Genomic DNA, 21,007 nt, shown 5'->3' with positions numbered 1-21,007 from the left:
TACGGACATAGCGTTCTGTCCGTCCTCTCCATACATTCCATCCATTTTCCAGGTGTTGGTGGACGTGTACCCGGTTGGAGAATACCACCAGGAGTACGGAGTGGTACGGACCCCCACTAGCGGAAGTGAAAATGAAACTTATCGCTCATTTCTCTTTTCCCTACCTGCTGAAGCTAAGCTTTTAAACCTTACCAGTGAAAACGCTGCAATATTAGTATCACATTAGTGTTACCTCTGTCGTCTCCATGTTTGTTATTTCTGACTTTCTTCTTCTCCTTCTCAAAAAAACTTTACTCTTCTTTGTGGTATTTGTCCAGTATAGTTAGTTAAGAGCAGCGCCCCCTGGTGGATTAACTGAGAAACGCTCATTCCAACGCATTAAATGTCAGCAGCAGCACTTTTTTCCTGTCAGACTAATGATAACGACAATAAAGCACATTTACAAAAGGAACCAGCAACTGGAATGGGATTATTAAGTACTCGTATCGGTACTCGGTATCAGCAAGTACTCAAATGTAAGTACTCATACTCGGTCTGGAAAAAAGTGGTATTGGTGCGTCCCTATCTTAGTCCTTGTGAGGGTTATGGGGGGGGGGGGGGGGGCACCTGTGGGCGAAGGTGGATCAAGCCATCGATTCATGTGCAGATGAAAAACCTTTCATTCTCATTTTCAGATGTATTAATTGGTTTTAATTAAATGATATATGACAAGAAAGACTCCAGTCTTATTTATGACTAAACAGAGTGTGATTTTTAGTTCTTTAAAGCTGATCTATAAAAGCTGCAGCTGCAATCATTGAACCTAAAGTAGCATATAACCATATTCATCCCTGGAGATATTATTTCCTTGTGTTGCATTCACTTATTTTGTATATTATTCAAGTGTCAATGCTAAGACAGCTTTATTCTCCGCACACCAATGTTTACAATATCTAACAAAGCTGATTTATTGTTGAAGAATCATTGTGGCCTTCTCCACTTGCAACAAATGTATGAAACACAAAGACACGAGATTCAAACAAAATGAAACCCATCTGACTCGTACGTGTCACGCATCAGCGTTCCTCCACACTCTGCATATACATATAGATTTGTGTGTATTTTTTCCAGCGTGTGCGTCCGTGTGTCTCCTCTCATTAGCGGGCGGCGGCTTGCGGCAGCTCGTTAGCGCAGAGCTAGCTGAGCGTTGGGGCACCAGTGCAGCTTCATTAGCTACTGTGACATTTATCTGATCGTTTCCCCGCGTCGCGTGTGCCGCCGCTTCTCCATGGCAACCCCAAATGCACACACAGACACACATATAAAGGCAATCATTCAGAGTCGCATAGACCCAGTTCTTTCAGTCGGTTACAGTTATTCAAACATTGATGCTAGCTCCATCAAAGTTACCTTCCCTCCTCCCCAGCGCATAAAAAGATCGACAATGAAAATGTAAAATGTGAAATGTGCCATGTGCGACGTGTTCTAGTGGTTGTTATCCCAGTCCTGTGCTCAAGGTGGGTGGAATATTGCTTGTTGTAAAGTTCAAGTGAATCACAGGCAGTATCACAGTCCCTCATTTGGCTTTAATGGGGCCTCCAGGAACCAGTTTAACTTAGTCTTGTCAAAAAGTAGAAGCATTCCAAATAAATCCGTGAATACAGTAAGACACTCAGGATGAGTCACTGTCTTGTCATGCTTTACTCTGCCAATGACGCCATCAGCTACGGTGTGGGTTTAAAGCTGAAAATGTCTCTATGGGAGGTTTACTGATGTTTTTAATGTCTGTCACAGATTGATGGAGCAGTAGAAAATGTTCAGGCCTGTGAAATTAATTATGTGTGTTTTTATATGTCTCTTCTTGTTTACTGTGGTGTTTTGCGCCCAATTAGGGATTATGGATGCCTCTGTAAATGTTATTTATTAGAGTCTGCCTGATAGTGAATGGATATTTAAAGGCCAATATAGTAGTCATAGTTTGGAGCAGATAAAAAGTATATAACCCCCTCCCAAACAGAAATTTGACCGTGTTAGAATGAGAAAGACCTTAATAAGTGAATCTGCATCATTTGATAGAGCATCAAACCAGAAGTAGTAGTATTATTTTACGGTTGGATTATTTCACCTCATTGTTTCTAATTCCAGTTGAGAAGCCATCTGTTTCTACCGGAGAAAGTTGTGCCAAAGCTGATGGTGTTTAAAACATCCCACTTAGCACCAAACTGGCTCTGGTGTTCATTATTATTTTAAGTTAAAAGTTGTTGCACATTTCTTAAAATATATGACATTGAGCAGATAATGCCAAATAAAAATAGCTGTTTCCAGTTTTCTAAATAGAATTTTCAATTTTTTTTAACATAATTAATCTCAAAATAAGAACGTTTCAAAACCTAACGTGCACGCAATTGAAAACCCTCAGCCTGACTTATCAGTGCATGGCAACGTTTTTGGACAGACGGACAGACTATACCCTACGGCCAGTGTGCCTGAGGATAAAAATAATTCTTGAAAAATTATTAAAATAATCCTATGTTCCAACTCTAAAAATAAGGGAACATAAAATAAGTAACTATAAGATTTGTTGGAAAATAAGATGAGTATGTTAAAGCTTTGTTAATAATCTTACATAGAGTATTATTATGTTAGGTTATTATAACAAAACAAGCTCAGTAAGTTTTTGCTGCTATAGATATAAGGCTGCAGGTCATGGTTAAGTCAGGGAAGGATAATTTGCAGTGTATAATTAAACTGAATCACAGTAATGGTAAATCGTACTGAATAATTGCTCAGTGGTGTTTGTGTCCAGATGTGTACGCATCCTACATATATTTGTATTTGCGTGAAGGTTGTGTAATAATTTGTCAAGGTGCAGTTGTGTGAATGGATGTGACTGTCCACTGTTAACGTGTCAATACGTGTGTGTGTGTGTGTGTTTGTGTGTGTGTGTGTGTGTGTAGGTATGTGTCTGTGTGTGAGACCTGACCTTGGTCGCCCTCTTCCCTTGGGGGGGAACTGATGTTTCTCACTCTGCTTGTCAACAAGATTAGTTCCCCTGTGGGACTGTTACACACCCTGCAAACACGCTGCCAATGAGAAGACATGTGTGACAGGTCGGCCCTTCCACGAACTCACTGAAGTGTGTGCATGAGGGGTATTTTGTGCTGTATGTGTGTGTGTGTGTGTGTGTGTGTGTATGTGTGTGTGTGTGCTGCGATTGAGGGGTTAAGGGAGTCAGAGAGGATGTGTGTTTTAGAGCAGAAACAGAAGGGAAAAACAGCGGGGGGATCAACGCAGCCAGCCTGAACAGTAGCCTGTGTGTATGCATGTGTGATATGTGTGTACGTATGTGTGTATGTGTGGCCCATGCTGCGCGCTGAGCTGTGCTTACTCCTAGACCTGGCTCATCTGCATCTGTCTCCGCCTCCCTCTCTCCTTTATTCCCGCTTTCGCCTTCCTTCCTCCACTTTCCTGTCTCTTTCCCACTGTCTGTTTGTACCAAATATCTGTCTAACCGCCTGTTGGACTCCAGCTGCGAACAAGGCAAACAGGGGATAACAGCCAGTTTATGTAGACCAAGTAGCTCATTGCTATGCCCATTTTCTCCTCCACAAGGAGCTTCCTTTCTTGTTTCCTCTACCTGTGTTTTTTGCAGGATAGTTGCTTTGATTTGTTGAGGTTAGTGACCAAGAGCCAAGCAATTAGTGTGTTTTCATGCATGGAAAGCTACACTGATAGATATTTTATCTTCAAAGTGGAGCTGGTGAACTCAGTGAACTATATACAGTTTGCAGAGTCAGGTATTTTACTTTGGAGTATGATTTTTTTTGTATCATGAAAGAAAAACTATGTCATGTGAATGACAGAGAGAGTAACACTTTGACAGCAGTGTAGAGCAATGCAGGTAAAAAAAAAAATCCTTTCACAATGTGATTTACTTCTGGTCAAGCTGAAAGAACCCTAAAAGCAGAAACACAAAAAGAGCTGCCAGAAGAATGTCACACCAACAGGCAGCAATAGAATCCAAACCCTAAAGCCATGTTGGTCAATCAAAGGTCTGACAAAAAGGCTGTTACTGCTTCCTCTACACAACATCATGGCACTGCTGTTCATTTATATAGTGGAAGAGTAACTACATATAGAAATGCTCCTCGCAAAGGTAACATTAGCACTGATTTTGCCTCATTTACAAAGGACATAATGTCCAAATTCAACACGCCAGGATTCCATGGAAGGCAGTTTTAAGAATATACCCCTTTACGTACAGATACACAACTAGTCCTAAGACCACTTTAAAGTAGTCAGTTGTCAGTTTTGTACAAATTAGCTTTGTCGTCAGTCTTTTGTCAACCCTGTCCTGACTCTAAGTATCAGTTTGGTATTGGTGTTGCCATCATTGTACCTTGGAAAGAAGAAAAATGAAAGAAGTAGGTTTGCCAATAGGCTGAATTATCCCTTCAATAGAGTTGTGCTGTAACGAGTTGTGAGCATAAAATGAAATGATAAATGAATAAATAAATAAACCCTCATAAGGTTTTATAGTCAACATTGTGCAGCTGTAGTTTGGATGAACGAGCCTGCTGTCTAATGTGAGTGTGAGGTGAGGATATAACAGCCCTCAGCAGCTGCTTCAAAGACCTATCCAGACACTTTTTTGCAGTCTGCCTGAGCACACGCACATACACACAGTGTAGATCAACCCTCAGTCAAGGCCCTGTGCTGCAGGGAGACTGGAGTGATGGAAGCAATAGTTAAGCCATTAAGGCAAACAATTGGCTCAAATTGAGAGGGAGACCGAGAAAAGAAGAGGAAGAAGAGGAAAGAGGGGAGGGAGATGGAGAGGCTATGGCAGGAGTGGATCCACTCAACGACTTAATCCGAGCCCCAGGACACTCTCCTGCTGAGCTTCACACACTTGCACAAACATCAGCGCACACACACACACACACACCAAAGCTCTGTCTGGTTGCAATAACACCTTGTCAGTCTTGGCCACAGGGGCAAGGGAAGAGGCGCTCATTCCTTTGTAGAGAGTGGAGTCACCTACTTCCAAGCACCTCAGGAAAAGACGGAGCATGCAATCTACACAAGACAGCTCTGTAAGCGTTTGTACGCCTTATGGCTGCAAGTGTGAAGCTATTCATTGTCTTCGCAGGGTGGAGTGAATGGTGGAGGGAGGACAGGGAGGACAGTGTCCTGGACGAGGGAGGCGCTGCTCTGACACCGGCCATTGTATCGTCTCCCCCGTGGACTCGCTCAATCCTCACAGGCCTCACATAAACACCCAACAATAAGGGATTGTCTCCAGCTATTCTCCCTTCTTCTGCTCATTTGTTTCTACGCACACACATCAACTCTTTGTGTGTCAGAGGGTGAAGGGATGGACGGGCTGCTGCAGTCTGAACCCAGCGACCGAAGCAGAGGCTTGTCCGATACAGCGATCCGGACGTTTATGTGCCCAAACATCAGCATCAGCAACTGATCGGGGCAGTAACTCTTCGCTGCCACCGGCCTTCCCTCCCTCCCTTCCTTCTCTCCTTTCCCCTACCAGCCTCTGCACCCGGGGCTCCCTCAGCGCCGGAGCCCCCGCGATTTATCGGACAGCTTAGCAGGAGCGGTTGTTGCCCCAAGGACTGTTAGCACCGGTTTGGCTCGTTGACTCGTTCTCCGGGTCTGGCATTTTATTTGACATGTCCTTTAAGTCCTTTAAAGAATTGGGCGTTTCTGCCGAGCGCCTTGGCTCTTTCTGCAAAAGATGGATGGCCCGCGTTCAAAGGTCTGGATTTCCCCCCCCCTTTCTCCTGCTCTCTCCATATCTCTCTTTTCCTCCCCTTCCTTCTTTCTCTTCCTCTCTCTTGCTGAGCTTTATAGGGTGGTATTAGTGTTGTCAGCTAACCAAGCCTTGGATTTGGCTTTGTTTTGTTTTTGCCTCTTAAGATAATGCTCTTTCTCTCTCCTGCCGAGAATAACAAAAGGGAAAGTAGAGCAATAAAACAGCACAGCCAATGACTTTGGTTTCATTAAATTGGTTTTCAGCCATCTTAAATAGACCACAGGCCTTGATGGCAGTGATGTGTGTGTTTGTTTGTACGCTATGTGTGTGATTGTCCTCAAAACACAGTCATGCTTTGCCTCCTGTGTGCTCACTGTTGAAGGCGTTTATTTTTCTGTAGCTTGACTTAGCATTCCAAACACGTGGATGGAGTGTGTTTTGTAAAGATAAGTGTTGAAACTCTGCGGTGGATAGAGTGAAAGCACTTCACCTCCTTTTTATATGCATTCCAGATGTGGAAATATAACCTGAATGATCGGTGTGTAAGCATCTGTATACTGTTAGAGTGCCTAGAGGTTTACTGTAATGGTTCTGCCCCCATAATCTCATGCATACAACCACATATTAACAAGCTGCACACTGCTTATCTAGCGCTCATTCATGCATACAAACTTGCACAAACATTCACACATGCAGCTGAGTGGACAACATGCCTACAGACATTTATAATGTGTCTCTGAAGTAGCTAGGACTGTGCCATATGACCAATATCTAATACCCTGATGTAAGTCATTCTTTATCCAGATCACCATGAATATCATGATATAGCACATTTTCTGCAAATTCAGCAAATAAATAGTTGGACAGCGAAATTTGCAGAGTTCAGTTTTCTGGTTCCGGTGCTGTTTTTTGTTGGTTTGTACCACATTCAGTTTCCTCCATGTTTGTTTGTGTTGCCTTCATGAATCCAAATGGCAAAAATGTTACCAAAATATTGTGAATTTCACACAACAAAATGAACAATAGAATATAATAGGACAGATATGATGCCCACGTTACACAATATAAGTATACACACAGTATAAACATATATTGTTACTTTGTACAGTTATATCAGCGGGTAAATTGAATAGAGATCAAGAGTGTAGTACACAGCTTTCATCCTTCTAAAGGTATGTGTCTGAGCTTTGAAATACCAGGACTGAAGTCTCTCTTGTACGGAGTGCTTTGGTGAGGATTTACTGCATCCTGAATAGATCTATCGAACACTGAGGGTCAGAGTGATATACTTGCCGATATGTCTGGTCACTGTGTAAACAAGTTCCTAGCTTCAGACAGATCAGTTTGTAAAACCTAAAGAAAATCTGTCTTTGCTACGCCATAAAGACCTGCTATCAATGCTGTTTCAGTGACCCTGTGCTGGTTTTATCAACTGTCCTATTTTCAAAAAACATCATTTTTACAGTCTTGAGTAATGACTCCAACTAAACAAGACTTTATGTAATGTCTTCAGCATGATTCTTACCTGTTTGTGTTTCTTTCTTTGTGTCACAACAGCAACGGCACCCCCGGGAAGATGAACGGGGCGTTGGAGCACTCAGACCAGCCCGACCCGGATGCCATCAAGATGTTTGTGGGCCAGATCCCACGCTCCTGGTCAGAGAAGGAGCTGAAGGAGCTGTTTGAGCCGTACGGAGCCGTTTACCAGATCAACATCCTCCGAGATCGCAGCCAGAACCCTCCACAGAGCAAAGGTAAACAAAGGAGGCAGTTAAACACACTACAGGGTGGGGAAGCAAAATTTACAATGAACATTTAGTTGTTTTTTCTCAGCAGGCACTACATCAATTGTTTTGAAACCAAACATATATTGATGTCATAATCATACCTAACACTATTATCCATACCTTTTCAGAAACTTTTGCCCATATGAGTAATCAGGAAAGCAAACGTCAAAGAGTGTGTGATTTGCTGAATGCACTCATCACACCAAAGGAGATTTCAAAAATAGTTGGAGTGTCCATAAAGACTGTTTATAATGGAAAGAAGAGAATGACTATGAGCAAAACTATTACAAGAAAGTCTGAAAGATACTATTAAAGAAGAATGGGAGAAGTTGTCACCCGAATATTTGAGGAACACTTGCGCAAGTTTCAGGAAGCGTGTGAAGGCAGTTATTGAGAAAGAAGGAGGACACATAGAATAAAAACAGTTTCTATTATGTACATTTTCTTGTGGCAAATAAATTCTCATGACTTAGAATAAACTAATTGGTCATACACTGTCTTTCAATCCCTGCCTCAATATATTGTAAATTTTGCTTCCCCACCCTGTATGTACAGTTATGTGCAAAAGTCCAAGTGCATCATGAGGTTTGCTGGTTTAACAAATTTGTAAGGACCACACATCTGCATTTCTCAGTTTCTGTATTAAGATCATATCTGGATATGTGTGAAGTCTAACTAATGTTTCAGGGGAAAAAATAGCTTCTATAAACCAAAGTGGTCGTATTTAGTTTGACCTCCTTTTGCACTTAACATGTCTTTAACCCTTTTGTTCAGACAGTATGAGGTTTATTGCATCAACACACGTCAGATATTTCGAATTGTTTGTGCTGCTTCTTGTCATGGGGTCAGGGGTCACAATAAATAGTGACTTTATCTCAGATACTTTAGGTACACATTAACACCCACACAGACAGTCAAGAGTGGGCCGTCCCACCAAGTTAATGGCAGAACAAGCAAAGCCATGTTTTGTGCACCATTTGAAGACAAAGACTCGCCCTGCCAGACTTATACAGTCAATTGTGCAAAGCCGCATGATTTTGCAGCTATTTTCTCCCATTCCCTTTCTTTTTCCTTTGATGAATTCGTCAAGTGTGAGAGCAAACAATTGAGACAGCAGCAATGAGCAGGCAGACAATAGTGCTGCCATATTAACAGACATCAAGCAGAGTGGGGGCTGATGACACTCCTGATGAGACACACAGAGTGGGAGGAAAGTAAAAAGAGAGACAGAGAGAGAGAGAGAGAGAGAGACAGAGAGAGACAGAGGATGACATGATGGGGGATGTTGTACTTCCATCTGACTGTAAAGCAAATTTCAAGAGAAGTTTGAAACTGTCACTTGAAGCAAAAACATGAATCAGTGCAGAAGTGGGTAAAGTGAAGGTCACTCTATACATCTGCTGATATTTCAATGTTCTCTCACAAAGTAGGTTCGTAATCCAAGTCCCTAGATGAGTTTGAGTCAAAATTAAATATGTAATATCACATAAGGAGAGCGTTGTGCCAGGGAACGGCTTTGGCACAGACATGATGATCGTTACTGAGGATGTAGGTGATAATATGTGCCTCCATGAGTGCGATTGGATGCTATTAGCTGCGTAGATGTGGCTGAGTATTCTGCCTGAGCTAATGCAGTGTTTCACCTTCGTCTCAGTTATTAAAACATTTTGTGACTGTTGGAAAAAGATGGAATTCAAAGTCAGCATTGCTAAATTAGTATTTAAACAGGACTGCAATCTGTCTGTAGTCTAAACCAAATGTCAGAGGTTTCATGGGTTACGTTTCCTGGGCTGCGTTGCACCAAAAATAATTATTTTTTTATACCCACTCAAATCCTGGTTTAGCTTTAAATTATGTTGCAGCACCTTTAAAACTAGTGTGAAATTAAGAAAGATTCAATTTAATCTTCTCTTTAATCCTGTGTAGTTTTTTACTCCTACTCTAAAGCAGCCATGTTAAACCCCCCTCATGTGTAAGCTCAAAGTTAAAACTGAAATAGTTAGTTTGAGTGCGACTGAATCTAGCTTTAAATAGTAAACTGAGCTTTAAAGAGAAATGTAGTGTAATCTCTCTTCATTTTGAGCTACTTTTGAAGTTTGGTGAAACAGAATTGAAAGTTAAACCGTGATTGAATCGGTTTTATAAGCGAGTCCTTGACGGTGGAATTCAGACTCAGACTTTCCCCAGTGGCCCAGATATAAAAATGCAAACTACTTGGTTTTAGGAAATTAAGAAGTAATAGATAGTAATATGTTGGTTGAGGTGGGAATCTTGAAATTTACATGTTAACATCAGACAGAGGAGTTGGAAGTGTTCACAGCTTAATGACTTATCTACACTAGTAACTTTACTGAAGACAAAGACATGATGTGTCTTAGACAGTGCAACTAACACTAGCACTATTTAACTAACATGTATTAACATTTACCCCTCAAATGAGCTTTAATCAATCAGTCATCAATCATATTTTATTTATATAGCACCAAATCATGACAAAAGTTATCTCATGACCCTTCATATATACAGGGTGGGGAAGCAAAATTTACAATGAACATTTAGTTGTTTTTTCTCAGCAGGCACTACGTCAATTGTTTTGAAACCAAACATATATTGATGTCATAATCATACCTAACACTATTATCCATACCTTTTCAGAAACTTTTGCCCATAGGAGTAATCAGGAAAGCAAACGTCAAAGAGTGTGTGATTTGCTGAATGCACTCGTCACACCAAAGGAGATTTCAAAAATAGTTGGAGTGTCCATAAAGACTGTTTATAATGGAAAGAAGAGAATGACTATGAGCAAAACTATTACGAGAAAGTCTGGAAGATACTATTAAAGAAGAATGGGAGAAGATGTCACCCGAATATTTGAGGAACACTTGCGCAAGTTTCAGGAAGTGTGTGAAGGCAGTTATTGAGAAAGAAGGAGGACACATAGAATAAAAACATTTTCTATTATGTCAATTTTCTTGTGGCAAATGACTTTAAATAAACTAATTGGTCATACACTGTCTTTCAATCCCTGCCTCAAAATATTGTAAATTTTGCTTCCCCACCCTGTAGAGCTGTTCAAAACCAGACTCACAGGCCACTTTACAGAAACCCAACAGAATCCACCAGGAACAAACTTATGACTGGAGACAGTGGAAGGAAAAACTTCAAAAACAGGCAGAAACCTGGAGCAGACCCCGACTCCTGGAGGATGGACGTTTCCCTTGATCAGTCAGGGTTAAAGAGAGAGGGTAAAGGAAGAGAAAAAGAGAGAGAGGGTGAGGGGGGAGAGAAATGATAATGATAGTTTTTGTATAATTTCCCATTTTCAAAGACTTACACTGCTGAGATGAGTCTAACAGCCTTTCTATGAGCCAGACAGGCAGATGAGATGACAGATATAAAAATGGTGACATGTTATCGAGATCACAGTCTGAATGTGAATTTGATTTTCAGTGACTGAATACTGCGATGTCCTTCACCTCCTCGCTCTCACATACTTCATCTCCGTCTGCCTCTGTTTTTAGACTCTCTTTTACTTTCTGTGTCTCTTCGGTTTCCTGAGTCATATGAGCTTTATAAAGGCCCGGAGATAGCATTGTGCCGAGACCTAAATCAACTCATTTTAGCGCACATACACGCTTGTCATGCGTTTTATGTTTGTGTATTCTTCGCCTTGACATGATTCCCTCTGCTCCCACCAGTTCATTCTCCCTCTGATTCTGAGGTGGAGGAATAAACCAAAGTTCCTTTTTCTGTCCTTCAGCTTTTTCAAATCTTGTGTTTCATCCTCTGCACCTTTGAAATGAGTATTTTTCTGCGGTTGATGAGTCAAAAATATCACTAGCTGCCATTTGCAGGAGAAAAAAATACAGCAACCTACTATACCATACTCTTTATTGTTCCCCATCTGATGAAAACATCCCTTTATATGCCTTATTTTTCAGTCTGTCTCTGTGCTGCCAAGTGGAGTATTTTAAGAGTAAATGTAGCATTGGATTGGGCTCTTACCGGCCTTGGTTCTTGCATGCTTTAAGCACCGCTGTTGTTTTCTCACAGTTAAATAAGCCGCCTGGCCTCATCTGCACCCGTTCAACTCAAGGGAGCTGCAATGGCCCCCTCGCCGGCTTCACTGTTGTGCCGAAGCGTACGCTAATTTCAGTGGTGTCAGACAAACTGTGGCCCCTCTCTTTCCTTGGTGTGTTTATTTTAAATTACCGATGGTGTTGTTTGAAAAGGATCTCAGTCATTTGGGGCAAATGAGCTTACTCCGATGCCCCAGTGTTGACCCAAAGCCATGGCTCCACTTGGATGTTTTTTTTTGTTTGTTTGTTTGTTTTTTCTTCTCCTGACTTTGTAGGATAACAGTTTGGATTTAAATGAGTTTGTTAGTCCCACTGAGGCGTAGAAAAACTTTCGCAGCTGCAGTTGCAAGAGTTTAGAACTCCGGCAACTTGTCTATTTTCCTTTTTTCACTGTGGTTTGGATCCTCATTAGATGACACTTCAGCAAGAGCTAGTCCAAAACACAAAAACATCAACAACAAAAAAAACACAGTGCAACATGGTAAACATCAATTGATAGCAAGAATATAGGAAGCACAAAATGTTTTCTAAAAGAAATGCAGTAATGTATGTATTAGGGATGTCCCGATCCGATCAGTATTGGCTGCTGATCTGGCATTTTTTGTAGAGGATTGGATTGGATTTAGTCATGAGATCAGTCCGATCCGGGCCTGGTTCGGGGGGGGGGGGGTTACACAAACGCCCTGACCCCTCAAATGAAAGTTTCTGAAGGTAGGGAAAAGGAACATGAGCTGCACAACAGCAGGAGGCTTAAAAAAAATTAGTAAAGCGCCTATAAGTTTCACTTTCACTTTATGGTCTGTGCTTACTCATTGTGAGGTACGTACAGTAGTGATGCACGAGTTGGGGGTTTTTTTCAACTCGTGGGGCTTTTGTGGAATTATTTGACCCGACCCAACCCACCCCGCAAATAAACTGACATTCTTTTGACCAACCTGACCCACGAGTAACCTGCTGATCCGCGCATCACTGACGCAAATAACACGTATAATCCCTAAACGGACCTGTCCATAGATGCACTACAGCAGGGATGGCCCGTAGGCCAAAACCGGCCTGCCAAAGGTTCTAATTTGGCCCACAGTATGACTATGGAAAGTGCAAAATTTATACTAAAGTTACTAACAGTCAAAGATGTCATAGTTGTTTTAGTTCAGGTTCCGCATTCAGCCCAATTATGATCTAAACTAAAATAACAGCATAATTATTTATAAATAATGACTCCAAAATTAAATCAAAATTTCATAGTAAAAAGTCGGTGTCAGCAAAATTAATCATAAAAAAAAATTGGAGAAGATCATAACCAAAAAAATCCTGATCGGGACATCACTAGTATATATAAAGTATAAGGAGCTTGAAACTCATTTCAACAACATTGAGTCGTGTTAAGTTCAAGTTAGCTTGTAGATAGATTTTCTTTACATGTGAGTAATAATTGTGCTTGATTGTGGAGGAGCAGAGTTGAAGTTACAAGAATTACAAAATCACGAGTTAGTTTCAAGTCTCTCAGGCTTGAATCCTGTTCACTGTAATGATATCTGAAGTTTTCCTTTCAAAGCTGCTAATACGAATTTACAAAGCTGGCAGAAATGTAAGTCTCTCTCTTGGAACAACCCAGTCTTACAGCAGTAGATAGATGTTTTTACCCCGGCTCTCCAGTCCCAGACCAGCTATCATATTAGGCCTGTCTACAACAATACAATACATGGTTTCTACTTTTAAATGAGGCTGCAACAGAAAAGATTCTTCCAGTTCTTTACTACTATATCCAAAAATCTCTCTAGCTGCCCTTCTGTGAGCACAAACGCTGGTCTTTGTTGAAGATACAAATAAAAGTAATTCAGTTAAAGTTAGCTCTGAAAGTTATTAACAGCTATTACCTGTGCTGGAAAAGGATTTAAATTATTTCTGCATGAAGGGAAATGTACATTTTTGATATATACACTGTGCATATAATGTCATCTGAGTATATTTTGTGTATTACTGTTTTACATTTTATTTATGCCAAATATTTTCTACTTACATCTGTTTCTGCTTTTAACCTTGGCATTAAGGAGAGTTGCATCCAAATCCCATTGTGCTTCACTGTACAATTCGATTCAATTTTTATTCCGTAAGTGAAATAAATTTGTCCAGTTTTTAATACACATCAGTCACAATGCACAGAAAATAAGTATGTACAGTTGGTAGATAATAGTTGTTGCAGAAAGTATAGTAAAGTCGTAAACTAAGCAGGATCAGGGATTTATAAGTGACTTTAACATGACATGAACATAACTAGATTGTAATATCTATTGTAATTGCCATATTAATGTGCTTGAAGTAATTCCGGTGAGTTAGTCAATGATAAATGCTTCTGAAATTGGAAAAATATATCAGCCCCAAATGTTTTGAAAGACAATGTATTTCATTCTAGCAAAAGATCTGCCACCTCTGTTTATACAATTAGCATTATTAAACTTTTCACAGTCAGGTTTCGGACATGAAAGCACTTGGTTCAGGTCAGGGAAAGATACCGATTGGTTCCATACAGAAACAATCCAAAAAGACGTAATAAAGACGTCCAAACCATGTGCTGTTCCCAACCCTTACCAAAGCATTTTTGTGCTACCATCCTCCTGCCCAATGATGAAATTATTATTATGATGAATGACATTGAGATTAGTTAATATAATGATATCTATCTGCTTGTAGATTGTTGTAAAGTAGTTAGACTTGGGCAGACACTGGACCAAGACAGCTATGAATAAATTAATGATTAATTACAGGACGTTGAAGATAAAGTCCAAGACTTAATGCTTGCTTGGAGCTTCGGTTGGAATAGTTTTGGTCGTCAAAACAGAAAGTGGATATCTGCGGATCAGTGTAATCCTCCTACTTTATGACTGTCATCATCTGGCGTCATATGATGGTCATAACTGCTGCTTGAGAGGCTTCTTCAGGCTGACAGGAATGAAATTCCTTGCGCAAACACAAGTCGTTTTCTGAATATTATTGGCATAAGAAGATATGATCAATCCAACTATCATTTCAGCATCCAATAATCCATATTGCAAACACTTAAAATGATCTTTTTAAGCAGTTTTTGAGAGAGCCAGGACTTAATCACTCGCATAAAATAAATTGAAAGTCAGCTTGGCTTCTTTTAATAAGTTTCCAGATTGTTGTTTTTCAGCCCTAAAGCTTTATATCCTGTCACTCTTGTGCATCATGGAGGATTCATTCGCAATTTGACCCAGGTGTGTGTACGTAGGCTGCCTCTGTGTGTGTGTGTTTATGCTGAGTAGGATGGTCTGGGGAATATCGTGGCACCGCTGTTGGTTTAATGTGTTTGGAGTTAATAACCAGATGAGTGGATGAGCAGGAGAAAAGGGGAGAGAGTGAGAAATGGAGCAATTTGGCATTTTGTGCTGAAAGAGAGATGGAGATGGAGGGAGAGATAAAGAGGGAATGAGACAAAGAGAGCCAGAGGGGTAAACAGAAAATGGTCCTTTTGCTAAAACACAACCTTAAGCGCCATGACGGGTTTGTTGCAATGTGTGTGTCTGTGTTTTGGCAGAAGATGCTCCATGTCATTTATCTTAATGATACAGCCTGCCCACATGAGCTACTGAGAATCACACACACACTTTAATACACACAAGCACAAAAATAAGTTTAATGTCTTCATTAACAGGCTGAATCTTGCACAATCTCTGTGCACAACAGGGCTATAAATACCCCTAAAAAATAAAAACAGACAGTGTTGAACCCGCATACAAACCATCATGGCTGAAGAGACGAAGACAAAACGGCCGCCTGTAGAAAATCAAACCGTTAAATCTGAGAAAACAGACGACACGCTGCCACCTACATGAGGTGATTGACAGGTGATCTCTGGGGAAGGGCAGAGCCACAACATGAGTGTTTAGCACCGAAGATAGACACAAAGGATGTTGCAGATTTGCTCTTTACATGCAGCAATAAATGCTGCCTGTCTTGTAATGGTTTATTTCTCCCTCTAAAACCACCTTTAAAAGAAAAAAACTGCAATCAATACCACCCCTTGAGAACAAGTATTTGACCTGAACACCTGGAATAGATATTGCATCAGCCAAGTTTTAAGGACTGTCATCTTGATTTCTAAAAACAAAAGCACTAAAAATGAAACAAAAAAAAAAAATCAATGAAGATTTGGGAAATGATTTTAAGCCTGTAGATAAACACATGCAGATTACAGCGTTTGATTTTCGATCAGTGTTCAGAGTGAAATCTCCCTGCCTGGGTTACTCTGATGTCACATCCAGGGACATGCACTCGTCCAACGGCGCACATCCGCTTTGAAACGGCAAGCCAACTGTATCCTCTTGCTCAGCTGCAGCAACGCTGAGCAAATGCTTCACCGTCCAACACAATTATCTGCTCTAATGGATTCAGTTGAGACGGGGCCGACCTGAGACAGACGACTGATTTATTTCATTCTTTCCTAAAGCAGAGCGGCCAATTATATCGCCTTAACTAGACATGAGCTTTTTTAGAAAGCTACCCAAGCCCAATTAGAGAGCAGCTGCAGGTGGATTTTAATGGGAGATTGTGTGCGTGGATTCTCGTCTCGTCTCCGTGTGTCTTTTTTTCCTCTTTGTTTATACTTTTGCATGCCTCAGCGACACAGAGAGTTGCCTGGCTATGAGCAGAAGTTGCAGAGCTGGAATTTTTTTTTACCCCCCTCACTTCTGTGCATTTCGGGGTCGGCCAGAAGCCGGCTTTGATTTCCGGAAACTGCTCTTGTTGTTTGCGCAGCAAGAGAGAGAGAGGGATGGTGGAAGGAATGGAGGATTTGGAGGGGGTGACATTGGTGCTTTTCCACCAAAGTAACCAGTGGATTGTATAGATTTGTGAAGTGCCGCAAGCTGGACCAATTCCTATATTAACAGGATTAGAACATCAGCCAAATGCCCGTCAGAAATGCAGCATTGTTTGAAGCCATCCACTCATCCTTTTCCTTTTTTTTTTCTCCTTCTGACAATCTGTTCTTTATTGCGCTGTCAAATTCAAAATGTGTCATTTTTTTCCCCCCTCTTTCCCCCGCTGTCACTCAGTTGGACACACATAAATTATACACATTAAGGGGCATTTTTACAGCTGCAAAGAAAAGTGGAAAGGGGGAAAATTCACAAAATAGAAGTAGAGCATGTATCCCATGCCACCCAGAGGCCTGTCCAAGCAGTAATTGCGGTGGACTGTAGTTAATGTGGGTCAGCGCTTTAGTGGAACCCCAGGGGTCAAAAGGAGTGGAGCAGGAAAAGAAAAGGAACTCTGGAGATGGACGGAGTCTCAGTTGTGAGCCAGCCTCATGTGTAAAGGGCTCGGGGTTGGAACCCTGTGATGTGTACCCACCACTGCTCCCACCCATCTCTTTTTTTCCCTTTTTAATAAACCATACTTCCACTCTGCAGGGCATTTGTGCTTACCTACTGCTGGCTCCGCCTGCGTTTTACCTTTCCTTAGTTCATCCTTACTGGTTCAGGTTCATCTGTATTTCTATATTTATTGGACAGAGAGGAGAGAGCTGCAGACATGTATGTTCAGTTTCAGCTTCTGCATCTTTAACAAACTATATGTTTAACTAGATAATTGTATAGTTATCAGATGGGTGTATGTCAGTGGGTCCCAACCTTTTTTGGCTCCTGACCCCATTTTAACATCACAAATTTCTGGCGATCCCAGACATTCGAAACAGAGACATTTTTTTGTGAAAATGAATTCACTTTTGATCATGTAATAGTTTGCTCTACTATGTTGCAAATAACCACCGATTTTAAATGACATTTAGTCTATATAATGTATTTTATTAAGGACGGAGGCAGTAAAGCCAGGTGTAGATTACTGCACAAAGTGAGAATTTTATTTTCCTTGGTCAGGATATGTACAGTCAGTCCAGCTTGGATTTACAAGGCTGACAATTAATACTGAACAAACAAGAACTCAAACTATGAATTATGAAAGAGCTACAGCATCTGAAACCGACCACAATGAACATTTGAAAGATAAACAGTACCACAGTGCTTCAGTTTCAGTTTCAGTTTGTCATGTCATTTATGTATGTGATTGTCTTTTTCAATTCACCATAGATTTTTTATTAGTAAGTTGTTGTTTGTTTGTTTTTATCAATTACTAGAAATTTCAGGCAACCTCATTTGAATTCTGGGTGACCCCACGTGGGGTCCTGACCCCAAGGTTGAAAAACACTGATTTAGATTGACTGCAGTACTTGACTTTTGTAAAACTTGAGGTGCATGTATTAATACATGTATTGTGCCTTGATATGCAATTCATACAATTTAAATTTTTATTCAGGTCTACGCTCACACTTGTGCTTTTTAATAAACTTAAAAATATAAAACGTCTTAAGAAATTTTTTTCCTGCAAAGGGAAATGTAGAGATACAAAAGGACAGATTAGTTGCCATTAAAATGAACGATAGAAATTGACAAAATATATGGAGTAAAACTGCATTAATGATTCCACCACTGAGGCTTTTCAGATGTAAAAGCCTGGCCTGGCTGTGGTCTGATGCTGAAGAAAAAGGCAATATCTATGTGGAGTACTCACTCACGCTCTCACTGAGAGGATGTGCAGATTCAACATGGCACTTCAGCCTCCTGTGCTCAAGCTTGTCTGCAGCCTTGCTGTCTTTTGCTGTGGAGCTAGGGCTGACCTCTGTTGACAGAGGTGGGAGGACCGTGGGTCTTCGTTCAGTCTAAGGCTCCCTTCAGCAGCTATAAAGCATTTATGAACACGTATCTCCCTCCTCTACTCACCATTCCACTCACGGCTGCTCTTCTTCTACCATTGCCTTATTTTCCTCCTTTTCTTTTTTTTTTTTTTTTGTTTTACAAACACCATGCCCCTATGTCCTCCCTGCCTATCTCACTTTTACACACACATTAACTTCTAATAGATTTCTTCCCTTCACTCTGACTTTATGTGCATGTGCGTCTCTAGTGTGTGTTTTCAAGTGTCCCTCTTCAACAGGACAAGCACAGTGTATTTCCCTGCTCTGAGCCCTCCCGGCCTTCAGGTAAATGTTTGTGCTGAGAGATGAGACGCATACACACAAATAGATGGAAGAAGCTTATTCATACTAGTGTGGAGCACTGTTTTCACTTGCTCAGGGTACTTCTACACTTGTGCTTTTCCGTGAATGAAAAAAGTCACATGGAGGCATACATTCAGAATTATATGAAATATGTGTGTTGCGCTGACTTTCTGCAGATTTCCGTGTGTTTAAGCTGCAAGTGTGCTGACTCTTAAACAGGTAGAACTGGAACACTGCCGACTGTGTGTATGTGTTTGTGTGTGTGTGTGTGAGGTCCACTCCTCTGCTCTTTGATCCTGGTCTTGACAGCCCACCACCTGGGACGATCCGCCACACGCCGCATGGCTCCCAGGCTTTGGCTACACCATGGGAATTACAACACACAGCAGCTAACGCAGTGCTAACAGCCAACCCTCCCCTGCACATTATATGCCGTCAGAATCACTAATGCTAGCACCAGAAGCTAACCCTCCCATATACAGATATGCAAAAAATGCTACCTGAATCATAATTCATGGTGTGCAGCTAGCAGCTAACCCTCATACAGTACGATTGGAATTGCTAATCGCACACAAGGGGCCGAAGCCTGAACACAGGTGCAAATGGAATTATAATGGAATTATAATGCACAATGCTGAGGCAATGCTAAAAAGCTCCCCCTTGTATACGTACACCCTGGAACTCACTCTGCACCGAGCATGCACTGAGTATAATGACCACAATTAAAAGTTCATGGAAGTTATATATCAACAAAGCTTTATACGGGTAGAATCCATTCAGTGTTTTAAGAGTACTGTTGTTGAAAAGCAATGATTTGCCATTTTTTTTAATGTTACCTAGTTTCCCCATCTTTGTGGTATTCTTTAAATTAACTGTAATTATGGTGTGGTGGTCACTGTCGCCTCACAGCAAAAAGGTCCCCAGTTCAAACCCAGCACTGGCCTGCTGCTCAGCTGGAACCTCCTATTGGCATGGGTTCTCTCCAGGTACTACAGTACCCTCCCATCAGCCCCAGACATACACCTCAGTAAGTTAATTGGTCAATCTACACCACCCTTGGCTGTGACTGTGAGAGTGAATGGTTGTTTGTCTCTATATGGGAGACCTGCAGTGAACTAATGATATGTACCCCACCTTTGCCCTTTGGAAGCTGGGATAGGCTCTGGCATCCACTTAAGCAAACTTTACCACTGTTAGTTCAGTCTAAACCAAAAAAAAAAAAAACATGTTCAGTAAAAGGGCAGCAGAATAGATTTTACTGTTATATTTGAAATTTCAGGGTTCATATTAGTGGTGCATTAGGAGGAGCACAATTGAAGTACTTTATTTGTTAATATCTAGTTAAATCTACACCAAAACAACAAATTCTGTATATCAGTTTATTTTCAATGGACAAGAATGGTATGAAAAAAGTCACTAATATCTACAGCTCCTAGAAAAATGTAGTGGAGTGAAAATGACAATATTTCCTCTGAGATTTTTTTTTATAGCACTAGTATGAATTTCCAGAAAATGGGGATACACCTTGAGTTTGTACTTAAGTACAGTATTTGATGCAGTGTATTTCCATACGAACCCAGCTATTGGAGTATATTTTCCAATCCTATCACCAGTGAGTTTTTTTTTTTTTTATACTGATAATAGATAGTAGAGATGAAGCACAACAGCCAGAGCTGCTCAGTATCTTGAAGCCACCAATTTACCACTAAGCTGAATGTGTTGATGCAGTATTAGTGACCTACATGGAACTCTTAGAAATTTGAGCAAGTGATAGTCTCTGAGTCATGACTAATTTTGCCTCTTATCTTCATGCCTAGTTGAAGCGCTTGGTGGTAAAATGATGCTGATAGAAGAAGGCGGGGGGGGGGGGGCCCTTAGACTTTAGTGAATCCACACCCTGAGCTTTCTGTCAAGCTGGGTGTCATCGAAGGAAGCAGTAAACTCAGTTATCTCTGCTAATGCACAACCATTGCACCATCTGAATCACAACACCAATCATGTTGCTGATGCTAGGCTAAGGGCCAACTATTCAACAGCCCTGGCACCCAGAGGACACCACAGGAATTCAGATCCATTACGCTCCCAGCCTCATCAAAGGGACTCTGGGATTCGGATGCTAAACCTGCTCCAGATGCTCACTGTTGGATTTCACTAAGATGCACCGCAGGGCAAGTGTCACAAGGGCTGATGTCTGCTATATGGGCAACAAAACAACAACCAGTCTGGCTTATTCACACCGAGTTGATTTGTTTCATAGACACAATAGGGAGGACAACAAAGCAGATGTAAACAATGGCACACTCAGCTCATCTCTGGA

General features: G+C 41.1%; 1 protein-coding gene across 13 annotated transcripts in view; it reads left to right on the top strand.

Moving 5' to 3' along the window:
- Positions 1 to 21,007, top strand: part of celf2 (cugbp, Elav-like family member 2) — a 249,899-nt gene that overhangs the window by 136,507 nt on the left and 92,385 nt on the right. For all 13 annotated transcript variants that reach the window (XM_030148793.1, XM_030148792.1, XM_030148789.1 and 10 more), the window contains one exon: positions 7,307 to 7,503. In XM_030148793.1, the coding sequence (XP_030004653.1) occupies positions 7,307 to 7,503 (197 nt within the window). The remainder of the gene's footprint in view (positions 1 to 7,306; positions 7,504 to 21,007) is intronic.

Source organism: Sphaeramia orbicularis, chromosome 12 (genome assembly GCF_902148855.1).
Source record: "Sphaeramia orbicularis chromosome 12, fSphaOr1.1, whole genome shotgun sequence".
NCBI lineage: Eukaryota > Metazoa > Chordata > Actinopteri > Kurtiformes > Apogonidae > Sphaeramia > Sphaeramia orbicularis.
Note: the sequence above shows the minus strand (reverse complement) of the source record. Positions and strands in the feature narration are given on the sequence as shown.